At 41.2% G+C, this 27,939-nt stretch overlaps 1 protein-coding gene across 2 annotated transcripts in view; it reads left to right on the top strand.

Moving 5' to 3' along the window:
* Positions 1 to 27,135, top strand: part of PDCD6 (programmed cell death 6) — a 58,975-nt gene extending 31,840 nt beyond the window's left edge. The window contains exons 5-6 of one of the 2 annotated variants that reach the window (XM_089654520.1): positions 19,093 to 19,205; positions 20,715 to 27,135. In XM_089654520.1, coding sequence (XP_089510646.1) covers positions 19,093 to 19,205; positions 20,715 to 20,813 — 212 coding nt within the window. In that variant the 3' untranslated portion in view covers positions 20,814 to 27,135. The remainder of the gene's footprint in view (positions 1 to 19,092; positions 19,206 to 20,714) is intronic. The other variant, XM_089654521.1, reaches the window with a different exon arrangement.
* The last annotated feature ends 804 nt before the right edge of the window (positions 27,136 to 27,939 follow it).

The following is a 27,939-nucleotide window of genomic DNA, read 5'->3' as shown; positions in this document are numbered from 1 at the left end:
ATAGTGCCCCATCATTGGTGTCAGTGGGGGGAATAGTGCCCCATCATTGGTGTCAGTGGGGGGAATAGTGCCCCATCATTGGTGTCAGTGGGGGGAATAGTGCCCCATCATTGGTGTCAGTGGGGGGAATAGTGCCCCATCATTGGTGTCAGTGTGGTGGAGGGGGAAATAGTGCCCCATCGTTGGTGTCAGTGGGGGGAGGAATAGTGCCCCATCGTTGGTGTCAGTGGGGGGAGGAATAGTGCCCCATCGTTGGTGTCAGTGGGGGGAGGAATAGTGCCCCATCATTGGTATTAGTGACACAAATGATGGGGCACTATTCCTCCCACTGACACCAATGATACTTACCTTGCTGACCCCTGCTGCAGCCTGGGCTCGCTCTCTCACTTACCTGTCAGCTGTCTTCCTTCTCTGGCCGCTCTCCTCTTCACTTACTCCGGCAGCTCCCTCGATCTTCTTAGATCTACGCGCGCTGCCGCTCGGCTCCTCCTCTCCAAGCTCCACCTCCTCGCCGGTGATTGGCCGCCTGTGTGCCTCTCCTGAGCTACAGTTCCGGTGGCCAATCAGCGGAGAGGAGGCGGAGCTGTTGAGTGATCCCGGAGGTGTGGCCAGGTGACAGGGCAGCGTATCATCCCGCCCACACATCGACTGAGTCAGAGGAGCGGTGTCTCGGTTCCTAAGACCATCGGAAATATGTGTTTTCCGATGGTCTTAGGCGACCCCTGTGAAATGGTCGTTCGACCCCTAAAGGGGTCGCGACCCCCAGGTTGAGAACCGCTGATCTAGGGACTAGGGAATGAACAACGCATTCAGTTTAAAACAGAAATGAAAGGTAAAACATTAATGTATACAGTGAAGGAAATAATTATTTGATCCCCTGCTGATTTTGAATGTTTGCCCACTCACAAAGAAATGATCCGTCTAAAAATCAAATGGTAGGTGTATTGTAACACTGAGAAATAGAATAGCAAAAAATTCAAAAGAAATGCATGTGTAACAAATTATGCACTGATTTGCATGTTTATGAGAGAAATAAGTAATTGATCCCCTATCATTCAGCAGGATTTCTGGCTACCAGGTGTCTTTCATACAGGTAACAAGTTGAGACTAGAAGCAGTCTCTTAAACGGAGTGTTGCTAATCTCATTTTGTTACCTGTATAAAAGACACCTGTCCACAGGAGCAATCAAACATCAGAATCCAAACTCCCCACCATGGCAAAGAGCTGTCCAAGGATGTCGGGGACAAGATTGTAGAGCTACACAAGGCTGGACTGGGCTTCCAAACTATCGCCAAGCAGCTTGGTGAGGAGGTGACAACAGTTGGTGCAATCATTCTCAAATGGAAGAAACACAAAACAACTGTCAGTCTCCCTAGGTCTGGTGCACCATGCAAGATCTCACCTCGTGGAGTGTCAATGATCATGAGAACAGTGAGAAATCATCCCAGAACTACATGTGAGGATCTTGTCAATGATCTCCAGGCAGCTGGGACCACGGTCACCAAGAAAACAATTGGTACATACTACGCCGACAAGGATTGAAATCCTGCAGTGCCCGCAAGGTCCCTCTGCTCAAGAAAGCACATGTCCAGGCCCGTCTGAAGTTTGCCACTGAACATCTGAATGATGCAGAGGAGGACTGGTTGAAAGTGTTGTGGTCAGATGAGATCAAAATCTAGCTCTTTGGCATCAACTCAACTCCCCATGTTTGGAGGAGGAGGAATGCTGCCTATGACCCCAAGAACACCATCCCAACTGTCAAACATGGTGGTGGAAACATTCTGCTTTGGGGGTGTTTTTCTGCTAAGGGGACAGGACAACTGCACCGCATCAAAGGGACGATGGACAGGGCAATGTACCGTCAAATCTTGGGTGAGAACCTTCTTCCCTCAGCCAGGGCATTGAAAATGGGTCATGGATGGGTGTTCCAGCATGACAATGACCCAAAACACATGGCCAAGACAACAAAGGAGTGGCTCAAGAAGGAGCACATTAAGGTCCTGGAGTGGCCTAGCCAGTCTCCAGACCTTAATCCGATTGAAACTCTGTGGAGGGAGCTGAAAGTTTGAGTTGCCAGATGTCAGTCACCAAACCTTAATGACTTGGAGAGGATCTGCCAAGCGGCGTGGGCCAAAATCACTCCTGAGATGTGTGCAAACCTGGTGGCCAACTACAGGAAACGTCTGACCTTTGTGATTGCCAACATGGGATTTGCCACCAAGTACTAAGTCATGTTTTGTGAAGAGGAGCAAATACTTATTTCCCTCATGAACATGCAAATCAGTGCATAATTTGTTAGACATGCATTTCTTTTACATTTTTTGTTGATATTCTGTATCTCAGTTTTACAATACACCTACCATTCGATTTTTAGACTGATCATTTCTTTGTGAGTGGGCAAATATTCAAAATCAGCATGGGATCAAATACTTATTTCCTTCACTGTAGATATAAGAAAAACATTATATACACTGTTTTCCCTTTTTTGTAAGTGATCACATACACTCTTTTCTCAATTGCATAAGAGCCGGGGAGGGGGGTAGAGGAGACACACTGATCTTCCCAGTGAAAGCCTGTGCAGGGTAGGTGTGTTGGCAGAAGTCTGATCATTGAAGGAGAGCACAGCTAGAGAACTGACCATGGCGTCCTCTCATGCCTAGTGTAGTCAATTTTTAATGGGAAAGCAGAGGGACTGACAGGAACACCAGGGATTTCACACAAAGGAGACAATACAAGGAAAGCAGGATCCTTTTTCATTCAAATACATGGTACAGCAGGTGCATGTCTGGAATATGAAATGTTGGGTTTATATATTCTTTAATTGTGCAATTACTGCAACTACCTTCTGCTTTGCTCCTTTGTGTGGATGCCCTAGAACAGGGGTCTCTAAACTTTTCAAACAAAGGGTCTATTTATGGTCCTTCAGACTTTAAGAGAGCCGGAGTGTGGCCAGTGGGGGTAGAAAATGTTTCGGGCCCAGCATCAATGACATGGCCTCAGGGATGATGGTCAGTAGGAGGAAGAGTAGTGTCCCATCATTGGTATTAATGGGAGGAATAGTACCACAGAAGTGTTATCAATAGTGCTCCATTGTTGGTGTTAGTGGGAGGAATACTCCTTTATATCATTGGGAGGAATAGTGCCCCGAGGGCCAGATAAAGGCTAGCAAAGGGCCACATCTGAACCTCTGGTCGCAGCTTGCAGACCCCTGCCTTAGAACAAGTAATAACACAAATTTCCAGAATGTCTCATCTCTATTCACATGCACAGAATCTTGTGACTCAAACCATGGAAAGCTGAAGCTGCCTGTGAAAATCGCTTACACGTATGCCCTTTGAAGGAGGACATCTTTTTGGGGGAGCACTTGACATGTTTCTTGAAGATGTCACAGGAAGGTTATACTTCCACATCAGAAAATCCCAAACCCTCCTCAGAAGCTGTCACCTCAGCAGAAGCGATTAGGAGCAGAGCACCTAATCATCCTACCCAGTCTTCTTCCCATTAAAGGGGCACACTCACTCCTAAGAGTAAGGGGACATCTGTTGCCTCTCTCTGGGTCCCATACATACCAGACCTGTGGGTTCAATCAGTGGTTTCAAAGTAGTAAAAAATAGAGTTCAAAACTCGACACCCTCACCACTTTCTCCTCCCCAGATAAACCAAAAACTGCCCAATGACAGTCAGATTTGCCCTGGACCCATGTCTTGTCCCAGGAAGTAGTTGTGCCAGTACCTCCACAACACACATTCAAAGGCTTCGGTTCAAGCTATCAAAGCCCATCAGGGCATTCATCCTATTCTGGACCTAAAAATCCTTCAACAAATACCTTCAATATGCCAAATTTCCCATTGAGTCTGCAATGTTGGTTATTGCCTTTCTGAGGCAAGGGAAATACCTGGTATCCATATGCATCTTGGATGTCTATCTGCAAATTCCTATTTATCTACCTCATCAGTGGTTTTTTTCGTCTTGCAGTGGCAGTTGGTCATTTTGGTCATTTCCAATTTGTTGCAATACCTTTTCACCTGTCCTCTGCTCCCTGATTATTCGCAAAGGTCCAAGCACCGCTTCTTGCTCCTCTCAAAACTCAGGGCGTCTAGGTCGCAGGATATCTGAATGACCTTCTCCTAAAGGATTAATCTCCCTTTCTGCTGTCTGTAAATGTCTATAGGACAATTCATATTCTCTAGGCTTTCAATTGGGTAATCAATCTGTTCTCTAGCCTTTTATTCACCTGGAATACTTGGGTCTGGTCTTGGACACATTTAAAGCAAAGGTTTTTCTTCCAAAGAAGAAACTTCTCTCTTAGAGCTCTTGCTCCAGAATTGAGGTCCGTGACATCCCACAAAGAGATGCTTCTTGAGACTTCTAAGTCTCATGGTAGCTGCCTTCGCCCAGTTTAATTCAAGACCTCTCCAAAACATCTTGTTGACCTGGAAAAGGCATGTTCATTCTCTTGACCTACCCATGTTCCTGTCCAGCCAAACAAGGAATTTCTCCAGCCCAGCCTTAACAGTGGGGAAGTCCTTATTCTTTCTTTTTTTTTTCCTTTGCTTTCCACTGGAAAGTGATAACAACAGATGCCAGTCTTTCAGGATGAGGAGGAATGTTGACGGCCCTCATGAACCAGGTAATATGATCACTGGTCGAAACCAAGCTTCCCATCAACACCCTAGAGCTCAGAACAATAAGGATGGCTGTGCAATACTGGACCCCCTTCTACAGTCAGGGTGCAGTCAGACAATGCCACGCCCCTGGCCTACATCAACCATCAAGCGGCTCAAGGAGTCATGCAGCCTTGAAGGACGCAAACCAGATAATCTTATGGACAGAGACTCGCTGTCCAGCAATCTTTGCGGTCCTCCTCTCCGGAGTGGACAACTGGAAAGTGGATTACCTCAGTCACCACCAGCTGGATGTCCTCTAAGCCTTCAACCCAATATAAAAGTAATGGGGGATCCTGGATGTTTATACCCTGGCCTCCAGATTCAATAAAAATTTTATCTGTTTGTGAACAGGACCAAGGACCTTCTAGCACTGGCATCGAATGCCTCGATAATCCTCTGGTTTCGGGTCAGGCTAATTTATGCCCTGCAGTGCAAATTCTACCTCATCTGCTCTACAAGATAGAGCAATAGAAGACCATGAATCTGTTAGACTTGGCTTGAAGAACCTGGTACACAGACATATTCAGACTACTAGGAGACAACCACTGACCTGTTTCCAGCAAGCCAGACCTGCTGTATGCCCCTGCATTGCTTGGGGAAACCAAGCAATGCAGGGACGAGGGCCAGTTCACTCTATAATGCGGTGAGGGAAAGGAGTGTTCTGTGTGCGTTTGTGAATATGTTGACCTTGCAGATGCTAATGAAATGTTCATGGTACCCCAAAGGCACCAAATTGAATAGTACTGCAGCACCATGCAGTTTGGTGCAGTTTGTTCCCGAAAACATTCCATGTTATGTGGGAGGTGCCCAGGGGGGAATATTCTCAAAAACATGCCGCTGTCCAATCACCTAAAGGGACAAGTCTATAACCCAGGGTCTACGAATACTCTGCCTGTGTCCTGTACTGTACGTATGGAATGTACAGGTGAGTCAAAATTCCCCCACCCCCCCCCCCTTCCCTATACATTGAAATTGTGCCCTTTTTATAATTTAGAGAGTTGAACGGAAAAAAAAAAACTGACTTGATTCCACTCTCCACCTAGATTGTATAGATGTGGAATCGTCATTTTTTTTCTGTTTTTTTCCCTTTCAACCCTTTAGTTGAATGAAAAAAAACTGGCTCATCTGTGGCCAGCTTGATGGTGTTTTAAAGAGGTGTACATTTTTGTCAGTAGCAAAAGGAATTAACAAGATTGCAACTTTGTTTTAGACAAATAGGGCATTGAGATCCTACCTCTAATGCACACATCAGTCCCTTCTCCGTATTCAGCCTTTAGCGCGCACACACACCTTAACCCCTTGGTGCTGAGCATATGCAAATTAGCTGCCCCACTGGGCTTTTTTTTTTTTTGTGGGGCTGCTAATTGGCCTACCTGACTTTGTGCTGGGATTGCGCCACATGGCACGCTCCCAGCACAATGACCGGGGTGTCCGTGAGAGCCCCATGTCCCGTTCTAACGATCGAGACCTGGAACGCCCAATTCCAGGTCACATGATCGCTGTGAAAGCCTCAGAGTAGATATCACAGTGATCAGTCACTGTGAAGCCCGCCCCCTTGTTAAGAGATACATTGTATTTACTGTTGTTCTAAATAAAAATAATAAAATATAAAAATACTTAGATCAAGGTTTGATCTAGGTCAGTGCAAGAATTGGTGTTTGGATCAAGGTCAGGATAAAAGGTCAGGGTCAGTGTTTTTTTTTTTTTTTTTGGTCATGTTAGTGGCAGGATAAAAAAAAAAAAACAAAAAAGCAAAATGCGCACTATTGTTTCTGGGCCGTACTACAGGTACAAACAACAACTAACACACACGTGGTGTCGCTGCGATCATCAGGAGCAGGAGAAATTATTTTGGGGGGTTCTTTGGTGGTTGGTTATGGTAGTACCAAGACATATACAACTAAATTATAAAATTTTTTATTTTTTTTTTGTACTATTTTGGGTCAGTTTTCCTTTAATAAAAAAAAAAAAAATCAGGAGATTTCCATTACCATTTACCACCAAATGAAAGCCCAATTTGTCCTCAAAAAACAAGATATAATCCACCTGGATGCAAAAAGTAGTTGTGATATGTACAGTTTTGCTAACACATGTCACAGTTGTGCTTAGGCTTTAAGATTTGTTTTACCCCTAGTTGTGAAGGGGTTAAAGTGGTTCTAAAGTCAAAACTTTTTTAAGTTAATGCATCCCCTTCATAAAGGTAAAAAAATATGCCAAAGCCTTTTCTGCCATGGGCTCCTGCTATCAGTCAAATCTTGCAATGAGGAGGGAGTAGGGAGCATGGCTGAACTGCGCTGTGTGTGTCTATGGACGCGCACAGCCCTGCTCAGGAGAGCAAGTGGGCACTCAGAGCAGAAGAGGAGTGGACAGTGCCCATGGGGAATCCAGAAGAGGAGGCAAGGAACGGCTCTGTGCAAAATCATTGCTCAGAGCACGTAAATGTAACCTCCTTTTTATTTTTAGACAAACTTTTGCTTTTAGAATCACTTTAAGGGTCCAATAAAGGCAGTTCACTTACCAGTATCCATGACACTAGTAAGCACATATGTCATTCTATGATATCAAGGTCACCATTGCATGGCTCTCTTGTATATACATGCAGTGATATATCAAAATACTAACAATAACTTACAAAGCCACCCACAACTGTGGCCCCAGCTACATCACTAACCTAGTCTCAAAATACCAACCAAGTTATTCTCTTCGTTCCTCCTACTTTCTAGCTCCCTTTTCACTTCCTCCCATACTTGCCTTCAGAACTTTTCCCAAACCTCTCCCATCTTATGGAACTCCCTACCCCAATCTATGAAGTTATCTCTTACTCTGTCCACTTTTAGACTATCCCTGAAAACCCTTCTCTTCAGAGAAGCCTATCCCGCCTCCACCTTCTCCATCAGCTCATCCCCGCAGTGTCACTTGACCTTCCCTTTTTATATTGTAAGCGCTAATGAGAAGAGAGCCCTTTGATTCCTCATGTATTGAATTATGTAACTAAACTATCTGCCTTCATGTTGTAAAGCGCTGCTCAAACTTTTGGTGTTCTATAACTCTTGTACAATAATTATAATGTACACTAGATTGCCAAAAGTATTGCGACACCCTTCCAAATCATTTGGATTCAGGTGTTCCAATCACTTCCATGGCCACAGGTATATAAAATCAAGCACCTATGTATGCAGACTGCTTCTACAAACATTTGTGAAAGAATTGGTCGCTCTCAATAGCTAAAGACCTCCAAACTTTGTGTGCCCTTCAGATTAGCACTACAACAGTGCGTAGAGAGCTTCATGGAATGGGTGTCCATGGCTGAGCAACTGCATCCAAGCCTTGCATCACCAAGTGCAATGCAAAGCATCAGATGCTGTGGTGTAAAGCATTCCACCACTGGAGGCCCTCAGATGCCCAGACTACATGAGGAGCAGTGTCAAGATCGTGTGGGACTTGGTGTCACCCTTGTTCCGAAAGGGGCACCACTTGTACATGGACAACTACTATGCAAGCGTACCACTTATACAATCTTGGAACTGGCTCATGTATCGTATGACCTAGTCTTAGGGCCCCCCCCCCCATGGCTTTTAAATACCCCACTTAGAAAGAAAGGAAAGAATGCTTGGGAAATTATGACTTTCTTGCACTGAAGTGGAAGGACAAACGGGATGTTTTCTTCCTGTCTTCCATTCACACAGATACAACAGTCCAAATTTGCAAGGTATCTGGTGGTGTTGATAAGCCCCCCATATAACCTTAACATGGGAGGGGTGGCTTTCAATGATCAGAAGATGAAGCTGTACTTAGTTACCCATAAAGCCAGACGCTAGTACAAAAAAAGTGTCTATATTTATTTCAGTTGGCTCTGTACAACGCTTTTGTGCTTTACAAAGCAACTGGAAGAAGTGGATCCTTCCTAAAATTTCAGGAGATCATTGCAGCCCTTTTTGTATCCAGAAGGTGCTTTGTCCCAATCCCCAAATCCAGGTTCAATTAACCAGCTGCATCAGAGGCATTTTCTGGATGTCCTTCCTGGTACCCTGACCCAAGTCACCCCAAAAAAGTTGTCATGCCTATAGCAGATTTAAAATTGTGTTTTTTTTTTTTTTACCCCTCCTGTCCTTGCCAACCTGGTCTATGCTTCAAGGACTGCTTCCATCTCTACCACACACAAGTGGAGTATTAGCATAGCGTATAGCATAGTCTAGGGTACATACAGTTGCAAGAAAAAGTATGTGAACCCCTTGGGATTACATGGAGTTTTGCATGAATTGGGCATAAAATGTGCTCTGAACGTCATCTAAGTCACAACAATAGAAGAACACAGTCTGCTGAACATAATACTAGACAAACATTAGATGTTGCCATGGTTTAATTGCACATAACATGTAAACATTCACAGTGCAGGGAGGAAAAAGTATGTAAACCTTTGGACTTAATAACTGGTTGACCCTCCTTTGGCAGCAATAACCTCAACCAAACGTTTCCTGTAGTTGCAGATCAGACCTGCACAACGATCTGGAGTAATTTTGGACCACTCCTCTTCAAAAAACTGTTTCAGTGTAGCAATATTCTTGGGATGTCTGGTGTGAATCGCTCTCTTAAGGTCATGCCACAGCATTTCAATCGGGTTGAGGTCAGGACTCTGACTGGGCCACTCCAGAAGGCGTATTCTGTGTTGTTGCAGCCTTTGTTTTGTTGAATTACTTGTATGGTTTGGGTCATTGTCCTGTTGCGTCACCCATCCTCTGCAGAGCTTCAGTTGGCGGACAGATGGTCGTATGTTTTCCTGCAAAATGTCTTGATAAACTCTGGAATTCATTTTCCCATCAATGACAACAATCCGTCCAGGCCCTGAGGCAGCAAAGCAGCCCCAAACCATGATGCTCCCTCTTGGACACATGAACATCAAGGCTTTTGGAGATACTTTTGTAACCCTTTCCAGCTTCATGCAAGTCAACAATTCTTGATCGTAGGTCTTCTGAGAGCTCTTTTCTGCGAGGCATGGTTCATATCAGACAGTGCTTCTTGAAACCAGTAAACCCAAAACAGGTGTGTGTTTTTTAAGGGCAGGACAGCTGTCAGCAACACATCCAATATCATCACACTGATTGGAGTCAAGGTTGGCTCACTCCTGGCTCCAATTAGCTCTGGGAGAAGTCATTAAGCTAGGGCCTCACATACTTTTTCCTCCCTGCACTGTGAATGTTTACATGTTATGTGCAATTAAACCATGGCAACATCTAATGTTTGTGTAGTATTATGTTCAGAAGACTGTGTTCTTCTATTGTTGTGACTTAGATGACGTTCAGAGCACATTTTATGCCCAATTCATGCAAAACTCCACGTAATTCCAAGGGGTTCACATACTTTTTCTTGCAAATGTATTTACCCAGGGTTTTGAAAGATGTTAGGTAGTCAGGAAACTGGCTATAGCAATTTCAGAGACCCTAAAAATCAGTCCTGAAATTTTACTGTTTTTTTAAGTTACAAAAAAAGTTAAAAAAATTAGTTGTTCTATTGAGTTAATGTTCTGTTACTGTGTTTTATTGTTAACCATTGTTGTTTTCTTTGCAGGAACATCATTAAGCTGCAGCACCGATCTGTTTATTCAGACAGCTTTCAGAATATGTCAGTGCGTGCAGCGCTGCTGGATGAGATTTATCATCTGCAGTTAAAAAAAAAAACAAAAAACGTATTTGCCCAAGCATGGGGGCCTGGGGTGGTCAGTGGGCGGATCACACCTCTGCTTCAGCATATATTTTTTTTCATACTTTTTGGCACAGATTTCAATTAAAATAGTTGTCTTATTGAGTTAATGTTTTATTGTTACTGTGTTTTATTGTTAACCGTTGTTTTCTTTGCAGGAACGCCATTTGGCTTCAGCACCGATCTGTTTCTGACAGCAACAGGGTGTGCTCTCAAAATATACATCAGTGCGTACATCACTGCTGGATGAAATTTATCATCTGCAGTTTAAAAAAACAAAAAAGACACAAAAACAAAAAAAAAAACTTATTTGCACAAACATGAGGACACAGAGTAGTGGATGGGTGGATCGCTTCTATGCTTCCACATATATATTTTTTCTTCATTGTGTTTTTTTTTTTTTTGGCAGAGATTTCTTCATCCACATTTTTTGTTCAGCCCTCGGACTGAATGAAATAAATTTCATGTTTTCTCAACGTTAGAAGTGGGGGGAGGCAGGGCGGCATATTCTAATGGTGGGCATACCACACACTTTTTCAGGCAGAGATTTTTTTTTTTTTCATTCAGCCCACAGGTTACATAAAAAAAAACCACAAAAAAAACAATATATGCCCAACAGGGACCAACCACATACTGGTAGTGGTTATACTAGGATGATGCCTGCATCTACAGGCATCATCCTGGTATTGTTTTTTTTTTTTTTGGTTTTTTTTCCAGCCAGCGGTTGGCTATCATGTAAATGCAATCCTAGTGGCTAATTGGCCGCTGGATTGCTTTTACAAGCAGAGGGCAGGGGCGCCCCTCCACGGCTTTCTTTGGTTCTCCCTACTGACCATAGAGCTTATCAGAGACCTGAACAGCTCTGAGCATCTCTATGGTCTATGAAACCAGAAACAATGAGCATTTCACTACTTCTGGTTTCACCAGATGTAAATGGTGCCATTTTTAAATTTGGAAAGCATCTGATCATACTGATCTTGGTGTGATCAGATTCTGTTAAGGGAAGAGAAGAGATCTGGGTCTAATAGACCCCAGATTTCTCAATAAAAAGTTATATTGTCAATACCTTTTGCTATTACGGGATGTTTACAATCCGTGTGATAACAATAAAAGTGATTAAAAAAATAAAATAAAGGGACACTGTAAGAAAAAAAAAAAATTTAAAATGCCCCATTCCCTCATGCTCACGTGCAATGGCAAATGCGTGCGTCGGTTCTGCCTTGGTTGTAAACAGCGATTGCACAATGCATATGATCGTGAATGTAAGATCGAGGCTAGCGATTCTAGCACTAAGACCTCCTGTGCAAATCTAAGGTAGTAACCTGTAAAGGCTTGTAAAGCTTCGCCTATGTATAATAAACATTTACACAGTTTGTTGCCATTGCACAGGCATGCACAGTTTTAAAGTGTGGCATATTTGGTATCTATTTACTCGGCATAGCATCATCATTTATATTTGCCCAAACAATTGGGTTTTATTTTTTGCTTTTGTGCATATTAAAATAAAAAGTGTATTTTTCCCACAAAGTGTGTGTGTGTGTGTGTGCGTGCGTGCGTGCGTGCGTGCGTGTCCCACCATTTTATTCTCTAGGGCCTCTGCTTAAAAATATATATTTTCTCTTTTAAACAAAGTTGTCAGTTGAATGATACATTGCTCACACATGCCATGAGTATATGTGGAATTACACCCCAAAATAAATTTTTCTACTTCTCCTGAAGGGAGAAGATACCACATGTAATATTTATTGGCAGTCTTGCCACGTACGGGAACCCAAAATCCAATAAGCACCTTCAAGCTTTTAAAGGGCGTTGTTTCCTCATTACACGAACTATAACTGTTTGAGAGGCCCTGAAATGCCCAGATAGTGCAGCTAGGCTCTCTAAAAGTCTCACATGATTTCCCCTTACTCAGTAGAGGTAGCATAATATATTTTTTCAGGAAGTGAAAAGAGGAAATTACACCCTTTGAAATCCGGGTGGGCTTTCCTTTTTTGACCCCCAAACACAGCTAGGCTCCCAAAAGTCTCACATGTGGTATCCCCACACTCAGGAGAAGTAGCAGAATGTGTTTTGGGGTGTAATTCCACATACAGTCAGCTCCATAAATATTAGGACATCGACACAATTCTAACATTTTTGGCTCTTTACACCACCACAATGGATTTGAAATGAACAAGATGTGCTTTAACTGCAGACTGTCAGCTTTAATTTGAGGGTATGTACATCCAAATCAGGTGAACGGTGTAGGAATTAAACAGTTTGCATATGTGCCTCCCACTTGTTAAGGGACCAAAAGTAATGGGACAGAATAATAATCATAAATCAAACTTTCACTTTTTAATACTTGGTTGCAAATCCTTTGCAGTCAATTACAGCCTGAAGTCTGGAATGCATAGACATCACCAGACGCTGGGTTTCGTCCCTGGTGATGCTCTGCCAGGCCTCTACTGCAACGGTCTTCAGTTCCTGCTTGTTCTTGGGGCATTTTCCCTTCAGTTTTGTCTTTAGCAAGTGAAATGCATGCTCAATCGGATTCAGGTCAGGTGATTGACTTGGCCATTGCATAACATTCCACTTCTTTCCCTTAAAAAACTCTTTGGTTGCTTTTGCAGTATGCTTTGTGTCATTGTCCATCTGCACTGTGAAGTGGCGTCCAATGAGTTCTGAAGCATTTGGCTGAATATGAGCAGATAATATTGCCCGAAACACTTCAGAATTCATCCTGCTGCTTTTGTTAGCAGTCACATCATCATTAAATACAAGAGAACCAGTTACATTGGCAGCCTTACATGCCCACGCCATGACACTACCACCACCATGCTTCACTGATGAGGTGGTATGCTTAGGATCATGAGCAGTTCCTTTCCTTCTCCATACTCTTCTCTTCCCATCACTCTGGTACAAGTTGATCTTGGTCTCATCTGTCCATAGGATGTTGTTCCAGAACTGTGAAGGCTTTTTTAGATGTCGTTTGGCAAACTCTAATCTGGCCTTCCTGTTTTTGAGGCTCACCAATGGTTTACATCTTGCAGTGAACCCTCTGTATTCACTCTGGTGAAGTCTTCTCTTGATTGTTGACTTTGACACACATACACCTACCTTCTGGAGAGTGTTCTTGATCTGGCCAACTGTTGTGAAGGGTGTTTTCTTCACCAGGGAAAAAATTCTTCGGTCATCCACCACAGTTGTTTTCTGTGGTCTTCCGGGTCTTTTGGTGTTGCTGAGCTCACTGGTGCGTTCCTTCTTTTTAAGAATGTTCAAAACAGTTGTTTTGGCCACGCCTAATGTTTTTGCTATCTCTCTGATGGGTTTGTTTTGTTTTTTCAGCCTAATGATGGCTTGCTTCACTGATAGTGACAGCTCTCATCTTGAGAGTTGACAGCAACAGATTCCAAATGAAAATAGCACACTTGAAATGAACTCTGGACCTTTTATCTGCTCATTGTAATTGGGATAATGAGGGAATAACACACACCTGGCCATGGAACAGCTGAGAAGCCAATTGTCCCATTACTTTTGGTCCCTTAACAAGTGGGAGGCACATATGCAAACTGTTGTAATTCCTACACCGTTCGCCTGATTTGGATGTAAATACCCTCAAATTAAAGCTGACAGTTTGCAGTTAAAGCACATCTTGTTTGTTTCATTTCAAATCCATTGTGGTGGTGTATAGAACCACAAATGTTAGAATTGTGTCGATGTCCCAATATTTATGGACCTGACTGTAAATGTGCTTAGTTTGGTTAGACAGTAAAGCCTGGAATAAATGGTGGACATCAGTGTGGGAGAGGTGGTTGATCATTTTGTGATAAGGTCCCTATATGCAATCATTGAGGTAAGCTAGGGTTTCTTTTGTACATAGCAAAAGAGTTCTGGGGAGGGGGGGGGGGCTGGAATGTCGCCCTAATTTCTGGCCAACTAAGTTAAGCAGCCATTGGTAAAAGAGTAAGTATATTTGAATTTGTGGAAGTTCCACCAGTGGAAGACTCTGGGTGATTCTAGGCCAGGAGAGGATGAGGTTACCACAAAATGGTAGCAGGGGCAGGTGTGGTGAATGAAGCTTACTGAAGTTTTCAGTGGTGTTCCATATTAAGGACTCATAGACTGGAATGGGAGCAAGGGAAGTGGCTGGGGGTCACTGAGGATTATTAAAATGTTTCCAGGTCTACCCACAGGGAGGCTTACCCAGATGGAGTAATTTGTATAGCTGTAACATATTTAGAGAGGTTGGAGACTCCAAACCCACCTTGGCATTTATGCATAAACTTGATGCATTTGGAAACTCTTGGTTTCTTGTTAGATCATGAACCTTATAACATACAGTTGTGTCCAAAATTATTCAACCCCCAATGCTGTAAAGGGGTTTAGGGACTATAGTGTACATTTGGAATTGTATTCAGAATCAAATCCTACAAGGACGTTGTAACTACCCAAATGCAACTAAAATGACATCAATTGTTTATGTAATACAGTAGTAAATGGTTCTTATGTGGTTTCTTCATTGCCACAATTATTCAACCCCTTAAAGACTACCACTCTGAAGAACAGAGGTTCATACAGGTGCTTTCCATCAGGTATTGAAAACACCTGTGGATGTCACCGAGCAGCAATCAAGCATAATAAGCACCAATTAGGCAGCTTTAAAATGACTGTGATACTCAGCTCCTTCTAGACATTTACTGGTGTGGTTACAAACATGGTGAAGGCAAGAGAATGGTCCAGGAAGACAAGAGAAGAGGTGATTTCTCTTCACAGGAAGGGCAATGGCTATAAGAAGATTGCAAAGATGTTAAACATACCAAGAGACACCTTAGGAAGCATCATTCGCAAATTCAAGGCAAAGGGCACTGTTGAAACGCTACCTGGTCGTGGCAGAAAGAAGATGCTGACTTCGACTGCTGTGCGCTACCTGAAGCGTAGAGTGGAGAGAAGTCCCCGTGTGACTGCTGAGGAACTGAGAAAAGATTTGTCAGATGTGGGTACAGAAGTTTCAGCCCAGACAATAAGACGCACACTGCGTAATGAAGGCCTCCGTGCCAGAACTCCCAGGCGTACCCCCTTGCTGTCTCCAAAGAATAAGAAGAGTCGACTGCAGTATGCCAAAAGCCATGTGGACAAACCACAAAAGTTGTGGGATAGTGTTCTGTGGACTGATGAAACAAAATTAGAACTGTTTGGGCCCATGGATCAACGCTATGTTTGGAGGAGGAAGAACAAGGCCTATGATGAAAAGAACACCTTGCCTACTGTGAAGCATGGTGGAGGGTCAATCATGCTTTGGGGCTGTTTTGCTTCTGCAGGTACAGGGAAGCTTCAGCGTGTGCAAGGTACCATGAATTCTCTTCAGTACCAGGAGATATTGGATGGAAACGTGATGCAGTCCGTCACACACCTGAGGCTTGGGAGACGTTGGACCTTTCAACAGGACAATGATCCCAAGCATACCTCCAAGTCCACTAGAGCATGGTTGCAGAGGAAAGGCTGGAACATTTTGGAGTGGCCATCGCAGTCACCAGACTTAAATCCGATTGAGAACCTCTGGTGGGACTTAAAGAAAGCAGTTGCAGTGCGCAAGCCTAAGAATGTGACTGAACTGGAGGCCTTTGCCCATGAAGAATGGGCGAAGATACCCGTAGATCGCTGCAAGACACTTGTGTCAAGCTATGCTTCACGTTTAAAAGCTGTTATAACTGTAAAAGGATGCTGTACTAAGTACTAAGATTGAATGTCACTTGGGGGTTGAATAAAACTGATAATGCTGTGAGCACAGAAAAGACATTTGTGGTTATTTCATTATAACTGTTATGTTATATTTGTCTGACCTACAAGTGCCTCTTTAATGTAAATGTAAGCAAGATGACTGAATGATCAAAAGCAATGTCAAACTGGCCAAAACACTCAATTTCAGTGGGGGTTGAATAATTTTGGACACAACTGTATTTCTGAAAGTCTTTCAATGTGAAATATGGGACGGGTAGGAAGAGTGCAGAACAGGTAGAGAAGTTTTGGCAATGTAGTCCTTTTTATAGCCGTAATTTTTCGGATAGATATATCTGGGATAGCTTGACGGGGGACCAGAAAGAGATGAGGATTTTAAGATGGAGAGTTAACCTCTTGCCGTCCGCCTGCTGTTTATAAACGGCAGGGCGGTGGCAGTCTAGGGGCGGGTTGCCGTTCCTAAACGGCACCCGCCTTTTCTAGCTGTGCGCGCTCCCTGGGAGCGCGCACCACCGCGATCCGGTGCCCGCTGTGTCCTCCGGACACAGTGAAACACCGATCGTTGGACGGGACCTCTGTACGAGGTCCCGATCATGTGATCACTGATTGGCGAATCAGTGATCACATGCAAAGTAGTAAGCAAGATGTCACTTGTGACATCATTGCTTACTACGTGTGAAATCTGTGAAAGAGAAATGATTGCTTTTACATCCTATATGGGTGTAAAAGCAATCGGTGTAAAAAAAAAAAAAAAAAAATCTTCATCACCCCCCACAAGTAGTACAGTGTCACCATGGTGACACTGTACTGCTAGGGTGACAGTATGTAAAATAAAAAATAATATAAAAATAATAAAATAGAAAATGTAAAAAAAATGTTTAAAAATTATAATTTTTAGTTATAAACTAATTTGGATTTTTTTTTTTTTTACTAAAAAAAAAATAACGGAATAAATTTTGGCCAAGATTTATGATGAAATATTATTTATTTGCAAAATTTTTTTTAAAAAAAACACTTTTTTTCAAAATTTTTGGACTTTTTCATTTACATAGTAAAAAAAATAAAAATCCCAGCGGTGAATAAATACCACCAAAATAAATCTTTATCTGTCTCAAAAAAATGGTAAAAAATTCATATGGGTACAGTGTTGCATGACCGTGCAATTGTCATTCAAAGTGTGATAGCGCTGAAAGCTGAAAATTGCCCTGGACAGGAAGAGGGTAAAAGTGTCCGGACAGGAAGTGGTTAAGATGTAATTTGTTGCATACAAAGTTTGGTATGAGTGGGCCAAGCGTATTCCCAGATAGGGAAGCCAATTAAAATTCAAGTCGCCATTCACAGTTCACCATGCATGTGGCTGTACACAAATTGCTGCATAAAAAAAATAGGTTTATTACTGTAAATGTTACTGATATTTTGCTGCCCGGTTCTAGTTATGTCCATAATGGAATCTCAGAGTAGTAGCATGAGCCCCTTCTCCTTAGCGCTCTAATCTAGGTTGAGCAATGAAGATGAATGCCACAATTTTAAATGCTGTAAGGAGGCTCCTGAAAGTTCCCAGTGTCCTCACTGACACATATTTTTGCATAGTCCAGACATGAGCAACTACATTACACACATACATATATTTCTCTCTCTATAGAGAGTATCTCTCTCTCTATATATATATATATATATATATATATATATATATATATATATATATATATATATATATATATATATATATATATAAAATCATATTTGGTATTGGCCTGTGTGGACTACAGGATGAACTGGTTAGTGGTCCCATTTCATCAAGGAGGGGGTAGCCACCTATATGCCCCCTTCATGATAGGCAGGTTGAGTGCGCATAAGCCCCCTTTCTCCCAGTGCTTTGGAAAAAGTTCTGCGGTCTTGAAGGGAGGACTGCATGCCAATCTTTTTCCCTTGCTATAGGGATACCAGCCCTTATACCCAGTGTGTCTGTCTGGTTAGTGCTGGACACAGGGATCAAGCTGTTTGTTCAATATTTGTTTTTTTTCTCTTTTTCTCTAATTTGATCAGCGGTGTCATTTGATTTGATACTCCTTCAATTGCACATCTTTTTGCAGGTAAAATAAATATATATATATAACATTTTTATTACTTTTACCTTGGAGCATGTAAAGCATTGCACCTGTGAACAGCAGATCGTGGGTGCCATGCAGGACTCCTGCAGACTTGTCAGTGTATCTGTCTGCTCATACCTGATATGGGCACACAGATACACACTTGCAGGAAGAGACAGTGAACTACCAGAGCACTCCAACAGCGCCATGGTAGTTCATTGAGAACTACAAGCCGAAAGCCACAAAGACTTTTCGGTACTTGTAGTTTCCCATTCACAGAAGTCTGAATGAATGATGCGGCTAGGTGGGTAGAGCGCTTTTTTTATTTTTTTTTATTTAAATGATGGCTAACGGGGGGGAGAAGATCCCGTGATTGCTGTCACTAGAGGCATTGAAGCGGGCAGCTGCTGCAGGAGTGGGAACATGTTACATGTTCCATCCTAAATACTAGTGGAACATGTAACATGCTCCCAAAGGTGAACCTATCCTTTAAGTTAGGAGTCCTAGTGTTGAAACTGTGTAAAAACAACTCAACGAGTATTATGCATCGCTCACACTTGCATATTTGCCAGTTGTCTTTAAAGCTGTTTGATAGTTTGCTGCGTCTCTGACATTCAATGACAATCACCAGTTGCCACATTAGCATGGTGCACATTCCTCCTATTATAAATATAATAAATGCGCCTGTGGTACAACTGGCAAATGTTGCCCAATGACACTTGGGCTAATCAAACTAAAAGACTTATTGGGAACCTTTTTCAGTGAACCCTTTAAAAATAAACCTAGTATGTGTACTTGGGGTTGTTGTTTATTAACACCATATAGCAAGTATTTGCATAATGCAGACAACCTTATTAAAACAGTTGTTTTTGTGGCCATTTCATACATCTGATTTAATCTTCTCTGTGTTTTCTCTTAAGCAGGGTATCGCTTGACGGACCAATTTTATGATATTCTCATTCGCAAATTTGACAGGCAGAAAAGAGGTCAAGTTGCCTTTGATGATTTCATTCAGTGCTGCACTGTCCTGCAGGTGAGTTGCATTGAAATGTTGGTAGATCAACTACTGTATAACCACAGTGTCCATACATGGATTGAAATTTGGCTGGTTCCTGGTGAAGTAGTATGACCAGCTTAACCATTCTTAAAAATGTTACCTCACCTCTCCTACCTATCCTACTTGTATAAAACGGATGTATACACTTGCATATTTTCTTTCTAGATGGTCATGTGACCTCGTAGCTCTGGCTCCCCTGTGTCAGTAAGCATCTGCTGCAGGGGAGAGTGCCAACAGCAGCTGTGCCATGGGAGCATATAGATGTCACAATCTCAGTTGTCAAGGATTCCCTGAGCCGGAGCTGTAGGATCATGTGACTGGACTGGAGTAGGTTATACTCCCAAACAATGTTAGTAGGAACTTTTCAATCACTTTACAGTATGTGGTTGCCATCGTGCAGTCCCATCAAATATGTCTAGAAGTGCCAGCCTCCTGGCAGTTCCTAATACAGTCTTGTGAGTGGAAAGGGAAGCCCTTATTTAGTCCTGACATGCGTATAATACCATAGACTTACAGTATGAGTTTATATACCTTTTTTATTATGGTCTCAGAACAAAGAATACTTATTATTAGTGCTCTTTGCTAACCATCAGCCCTAGTTAGGATTCATGGCCTGCTCTCATCGTCATTTTACTTTCTGTAATGGAACAAAACAGGGATGCTTAATCTCCAATATTTCATTAGAACCATTTCTAAACACAGATTAAAGTGTGATATACATTTCATATGTATTCATCATCAGGAGTACAAGCTTGCAGCTTATGCTTATAATAGTCTATTTTTTTTTTTTAATATTCAACAGGTGTCTATATCTATTCCTAACCTGCTTAACCAGTTCCCACCCACCCACAGTACATTTGCTGTGGACAAGCGACATACCCATACGTCATTTATCACATGCACACTAGTGTGTCCCCCTGGGGCACGCAGTGTGAGCACACTGCTCTCGCTGTGTTCACCGGACACAGGTGATCGCGGTAACCAGCCGCTTTGAGCGACCAGGATGCTATGTGATAGCTATGTGATGCACATGATCTCATTGTCAACACATAAATGAGCAAATAAAGTGACTAAAACGGAAGTGAAACGCATATGATTAAGCTCTAACATGAACAATATTCAATAAAGTGTCTCGCCAAGCAATAGCGAGAATGGTGATTATAAATATATATAAAAGTGACAATAGTGAATAGTCCAGCATAAATATAATGCAAGAAAAATAATAAAAGTCCAAATCAAAAGCATCATCACACGAGGGCAGGGACTTGATGCATGATCATTAGGTGAAATTAAGAGAATCATAAAAAAAAAAAAAAGAAAACGAATGCATCCACAACATCTAAGGACTGGTAAGCTGCAAAGTATTAAATGTTTGTTTTTAGGTTTTATATATGCTTTAAGTTCTTAATAGTCTTAGGAACATGCATTTTCTGGAGGTATTGTCATAAATGTGACCATGACCAATTTTATTCTTTTCCTTTTCAGAGATTGACGGAAGTTTTTCGACGCTACGATACAGATCAGGATGGCTGGATACAAGTTTCATATGAGCATTATCTTTCCATGGTTTTTAATGTAGTATGATGCAACAAAAAACATTACTTGGACCAGCATAGACTGAAATAACAAATACTATACATTAATTTACTGGATTATAGTGCCCACTGTGGTGCTATGCATTTGTATGGCTTCTAGATTTTATAGAGTATCATCAAAAACCTTAAATTGTATATAAGAATTTATTTTTACAGTTTAGCAATACCAATCTAGCCATATTTTCGTTCCTTCAGCTTGGAGTGTAAAATAACACCATAAAGTGAAACTCCAGTCTAGGGATAGAACCCTTGTAAGGTTTTTACTGTGATCTGTGACTCCATTAGAATAGGATATGCTGTGAAATGTCTCCATTGGGGACAAGTAAGAACCTCTGCTAGGTGATTATTCCTATAAAGTTAAGTAAGCTGAAAGGATACGATCACCTTTTTAACAAAAATAATAAATGCACATTCTGTTGCAGGTAAAAAATGTGCATTTATTATTTTTGGCTGCAGGAGCCTGTAAACCATTGCATTAGCGATCAGCAACTCTCCTGCAGACCTGTCAGATACTGACAGGAAGAATCAATTAACTACAACGGCGCTCCACAGCACCCTGGTTGTTCATTGAGAACTACATGCTGACAGCCGCTAAGCCTGTCAGGGCTTGTTTTTCATTCATTCACAAAACTCTTTGAATGATGTGGCCGTGTGGGCAGAGTCCTGCACGGCCACGCTCTATTCAAAAAGTGACAGCTACTACAGGGAACATCTCCCCATACTGCTATCACAGGGAGGGAGATGGTTCGGGCGGTGGCTGCAGCATTGGGAACACATTACATGTTCCACCCTAAAAACGGGTGGAACATGTAACATGCTTTCAAAGGTGAACTTATCCTTTAAGAGGTTTAGGCAGAATGCCATCCATGTAGTAATGTTCTTCGTTTTTGTGCCAAGAAAAAGTAAAGTCTTACAGTCAATTGGACCAACTTACATACAGTATAAGTTATAACCATGTAATACATTTACAACTCATGTCTTATATAATGTATAATATTACCAAAAAGCTAAACATTGCACTTAAGATTCAAACCATGCAATTTTCTTTTAAAACATGTGGATTGACCATTTTCCATGAATGTTTATGTAAAAACAACTTGCTGCACACAAGTCCAAACTCTTTCTCCTGAACAGGTGTTTATAATAGTCATACAGTATGTAAGGGAAGGTTTTTACTTTGATAATAATACTGATAAACTTGAGCCTCCTCGTCAGAGGCCCACATTAGGTGCCACATTTTCTATATCAAACCCCCAAGACCATTCTTAGAGGAGAACATAATTGTCTTCGGAATAAAAAAAACCCTACTAAAGTGTTCCAATTTGATTGTTGTTATGGTCTTCAGTTGCAGGGGAGTCCCTTGCACTGCAGATAAAATCAATCACGGGGGAATAGCGACATTGTTATTGGATATAAATTTCCATCTTATTGGAGCAGGATGTTGAGAAGCCCACTTCCACACCAAAACTTGGGAATTATCAAGTCAAATAGTGCACATGAATGGAATAGCTGAAATCTATGAATCTCTATCCTTTTTTTAAAGCGGTAGTAAGCTGCATTAAAGAAAAGAAAATTAAAAATCATACGCTGCAAGGTAAAGGTGTAATGTGCTGCATACTAGCACATTATGAAGGACTTACATTGAAACGAAGCTCTCCAGCGGAGCGCTCTCACTGCTTCCCGGGGCTTCCATCTTCACCCGGTCTTTCTTCCGGGTTCGCAAGCTCTGGGTATGCTGTTCCTTCAGAGCGCATGCATCGGCTATAAGAAAGGGCTAATATCTCCTAAACGGTTCACGTTTAATAGATATTATTTTGCCTACAGGTATGCTTTATTATAAGCGTACCTGTAGGTAAAATTATTAAAGAAGTTTACTACTACTCTAAATCACTGTGTACAGTTCATCCATAGCATGTTTATACCTGCCTGCTTAAAGGATAAGTTCACCTTTTAAAAAAAAATATATAAATGCACTTTTTTTTTTGCAGGTAAAAACATGCATTATTTTTGTCCAAAGGAACTTGGAAAGGATTGCACCACCGATCAGTAGATTGTTGTTGCCATGCAGGTCTCTTGCAGACCTGTCAGAATATCTGCTTGCCGTACGGTCAAGCAGATATAGTGACAGGAAGCTTCAGTGAACTACCACGGCTCTCCACAGTGCCGTGGTAGTTCACTGAAAACTACAAGCCAACAGTCTACAAGGCTGCCGGGACTTGTAGACACTCATTCACAGAACTCTAACGTGGTCATGTGGGTGGAGCTCCACACGGCCGTGCTGTTATCAAATCGGACAGGTAGTACGGGGAAATTTCTCCCCGTACTGTCTGTCAGAGAAAGGGTAGTTGCGGGTGCTGCTGCAGCTATGGGAACATGCTACATGTGCCACCCTAAAGGATGGAACATGTAACGTGTTCCCAAAGGTGAACTTATCCTTTTAAGTAATATTAAAGACTTTGTTATTTAAAAGAAAAAAAAAGTCATACTTACCTGCTCTGTGCAATTGTTGTGCACAGAGCAGCCTCGATCCTCCTCTTCTCGGGTGCCTCACTGGTGCTCCTGGCCCCAAACCGCTTGCTATGGGGGGCACCTGAGCAGGCTTGCTCCCGCTGCTCTGTGTGTGTCCATTCACATATGGAGCATGGCTCGGCCCTGCCCCTGGCTCACTGGCTGTGATTGACAAATGCAAGAGCCATTGGCTACCGATGATGTGTCAGCCAATGAGGCAAGAGGAACCCGGAACAACTGAGGCTCTCGTGTACATCGCTGGATTGGGATGAGGCTCAGGTAAGTTTTAGGAAGAGCTGGGGGACACTGCTGAACACAAGGTTTTTTTTACCTTCATGCATAGAATGCATGAAGGTAAAAAGCCTTGAGCCTTTACAACCAGCTTTTTAAGGGATAAAATAAAAGAAAAGCTATTTTTTTGTTATGACTACATGGGCAAGATATTGCCTGAACTTCTCTTCCCTTGATATATTTCCATTCACCAGGGCACTATTTAACTTTTTTGTGCCTTTCAAACCTTGGAAATGCCTATGGACAAACTGTTGTGTTTTTTTTTTGGTTATTATTACTATCGGTGTCCTCTGCAATCCTGGTAACCTCATCTTGTGTTCTGCTACCACAAGAAAAGAGTGAGGTGGAGTGACACCATAGGGTCACTGATTGCAATAAAAACTTACTTAATGGAAACTTAATCCATTACTCCAAAGAGAGAAAACTTTGACTGGAGTTGGGTTTCACACTGACAGGACACAATTCAGCTTTATCGCCTGTTTAAATTATACCTTGTCATAAGATATTAGTTTTCCCAAGCTTAGCTTTCATTTTATATCTAAAACTGCATATAATTTTAAAACAATTTGAAAAAAACCATTCCTGCAGTTTTTCTAGTAGGTCCAGTGATGTCACAGGTCTTCCTCCTCAGCAGAGTGAGGGTCAGCCATTGCTCCTAGACTAAATAGCACTCATGTAACGAGCTCAGTCCTGGAGTCCTGTGAGCCCAGACTGCATGATGACACACCCCTGGGGGTTGGGGGCGACAGCAACAGGCTGGAATTACAGGAAATGAGCAGACTGACCTTCCTGCTGACAGCGGATTGGTATTACTGGATGGAGGCGGAAGCTGAAGACCGCACTGGAGCATGGAGAGGGTAACTGCAGCTTGGCACATTTTTTTTTTTTTTTTTGTTCAAGAAGAGGGGTGGAAAATGAAATATGTACAAAAAAAAAAATTGAATTGAAGTTCCACTTTAAATCCTTGGTAACATCAAATTTTATATCCTACATTTAAATGTTAATATTAAAAGGTTAATTTATAAATGTCTTCACGTAAGATTCACACAACTTTAACCCATTTATTTCCAATCAAATCCAATAAGAGAATTCTGTGAATCTTGGACCTTAGTTGTATGATTCTTGGGTGGGAACTTTAACAGACCCCTAAGAGTTAAAAATTAGAGTATCTACGAAAATAGTTAAACACTTAGTTGGAATCATAAATGTATGAAGGTTTTCTAAAACATTAATAATGTATTTGTTTCAGATGCCTTAAAATTGAAAAAAGTCAGATGTGTTCTCCATCAAACTCTTGTTCATCTGTAACATTTCTTTGATGTTATTCACATAAGATTAAGCTTTGTGTCTTATGCTTCAGGATTCGTTGGTGTACAGAGAACAGGAACGTATATGTTGTGTATTGATTCTTTTATGTATTCTATGCATGGTTCCTTAAATATTCTTTCGCTTGGAAAAACATCTTTATTATAAACACTATGTGCCTCTTCAACTCTTCCAATTTATTGATGCCATACTTGTATTATACTTCACCTGACATCTGCAAATGTCTGGAAAACTTGTAATTGTATTGTATTCATCTCCAATTTGTTGTAAGATATATTGGTCTTTCAGCATAGGATAGGTTTAAATCTTCGATCTGAAGGTGCCTGCATATAGAAGGAAGAAATGTTCATTTGAACAAACTTTTCAGCAGACTGTTTTTTCCTCTGAAATAAGTTGATGCCCGAATGCTTCTCTCCTCCCACTCCTTGGGTACAGACATACACGTTATTCTTCACGCAAATGTGCATGTTTGTACAGCCATCATCTCTGAAAAAAATGTTTGATGGGTGGAATGTGGCCAGCTGCTCTATAGTGTAACCATCCAGTACATTTACATTATACTTGGTAATGAGGTACCCATAGTGATCAACAGAGGCACAAACTGCATTATGTGGTCATAATGTGCAAGTGTATAGAAATGAATACAGGTTGTTCCATTGTATGCAAATTTGTAAACAAAAAAAAGTCAGCCACACTGTTTAACAATTGACCTAATTACTCAAACCCAACATCGGTACCTGTGTAACTCATTACAAAGTATGTGTGTTTTCTAAAACTCCGTTATATTGCAGCTAAATTTTATAGACATTTCTGCTTGTAGAATATACTTGTATTCCTGTACCGGCTGCTTAGCTAATAAAGCAAATGTCAAAAAAACGTTTTATTTTAATAATTGGCTTCATAAACTGTAATGAGCTAAAGTACAAACATACTACTTTATTCACCACCATTACTAGCACATCTTTTTGCATATTTTTTTTTTTTTATAGTATTTTGTGGTAAAGACAACAATGACATATTTTTCACAGTTTAAATAGACAAATTGTAATAGCAGTTATACTATTATTTTTTTTTAATGCATGCATATTATGCTGGCATGTTATAACTATTAACAATGGCATTAAATAGTGATATTATGTAAGCAATTCTGTTAAACATAATACACTATAATGTAATTGTATTCATTATAACGTAGAAATAAAAAAAATACTGAGAAATAAGAGATGATCTAATATTCACGCACTCTACCTTAAACAAAAAATGGTTTTCGCTGAGGTTTTTCTTTTATATTTTCTAAGAGTGTGGGATAGGAAAACTTTTTTTTTTTTTTAAAAAAAAGATTAATTACTTGGTGGGGCTTCGGCATTTTTAAGGCCTCTTTTCCTTTCTTTTCTGTCACTGCCTGTACAGTGTTGAAGACCATATAGGTTATTTTCAGCTTGGGGGCGTGCCAGATGTGATGTATGTAATTAAACAAAAATTATTAATTGCAGACCCAATATAAAAATCAGATGGATGGCAGATGTAGCTAGTTCTTGACTGTTTGCACTATGCTTATTTCATTGGTTATAAGATTTGTAAAGTCATGGTCTATGAAAATCCAATGCCATGCCATGTAAAATTTCAGTGCTAAGGTTGATGTGCAAACTGACTAGAAGTTCATTTTTTTTTTTTCTATCAGCCCTTGGGGACCCTGTGTGCAGTATCCAACTTTAAAAAAGTAAATTGAGCAATCAAAGGCATCAGATGTAAAACTGTCAGTTGAACAGTCTGCATCCTGTCAGATACAATCACAATCAGCTGGGAGGTGAAATTCCTCCATCCATATCACTGGCATCCACACTGTTGGCGTGGATGGAGGATTACCTCCTGTGTTCAGCCCCAAGGCAGTATACGAAGAAAAGAAGTGTTTGGTTAGTTTGTCTAAAATGTGCCAGAAAAGTTCTTGAGTGCAATATTGTTTTGCTAGTAGCTAATTATGTTACCTATGCATAATATCACTTAGTTTACATTTTAATACTCTTCATAGATTACTACACCTTCAGATATGAATGCAAGAGTAATGTATGCATGTTTTATGCATGTTTGTATGGACATTACTTACTTGGGAAATTGTGATTAAAAAAAAAAAAAACATTTTTGTTATATACAAATAAATCTCTAATAAAGAAGCCACAAATACACTATGTGCTGAGTGTTTCAAATGTATGTTATTGAAACCATTTTTGTTATGTTTGTATATTATTCTTGTTTAAAGGATAAATAGTTTACATAAACTTGGGGTCAGTTGGTTCCCCTTTCGCACCCCTTCCCATATACAGTATATTGCTCTTTACTGGCCACAAATCAGTCCGCAACATCTGACTGGCCACAGTCTAAAGAGCAACTCAAGCCAGTGTAGATGTAGTCTTCTTCACTATGGTGTTCTGAACATGCATAATTCTTTTCTCAGAAGATCTTAATGGGAAGGCCCTCTAGCAGGTAGTCGTGCTAAAAGGACCCTAAACCCTTAAAGTACTTATTTTGCTTTTTTCTTTTCCAATATTGCAAGAGTTTTCTGTGAAGGACTTGCCTTGCTGAGCAAACTTATGCAGAAATAATGAGTTCTGGACCTCTCACCCCAACATGACATCTCAGTCCTCAGATACTGACCCTGCTGCACTGTTGAAAAGTGAGGGGGGGAAGGAGGGTGTAACATATGTTTTCCCGTACCCAGAAATACTGAGCATTTTTCAGGCATCTGCAGTGGATCAGCGTGACAGTAGAAGGTTGCTTAGATTGGCCAATCTAGCAGTTATCTCCTAAACAAATTGCTGGTTTAGAGACTTTAGACAGTTCAAAAAGTTAACCACTACATTCAGTATATTTTTTTTTTCTTCAGGTAAATGGTGTATTAGGCTAGAATCTGCTAGTGTCTGCCCAATAGAAAATTTGAAGGAATAAAAATACTAACTGCTTAGATGGAACACTTTTGTGGATTAATCTCTCTC

Source organism: Staurois parvus, unplaced genomic scaffold (assembly GCF_062004578.1).
Source record: "Staurois parvus isolate SC_StPar_1 unplaced genomic scaffold, SC_StPar_1.0 ptg000772l, whole genome shotgun sequence".
Lineage (NCBI taxonomy): Eukaryota > Metazoa > Chordata > Amphibia > Anura > Ranidae > Staurois > Staurois parvus.
Note: the sequence above shows the minus strand (reverse complement) of the source record. Positions and strands in the feature narration are given on the sequence as shown.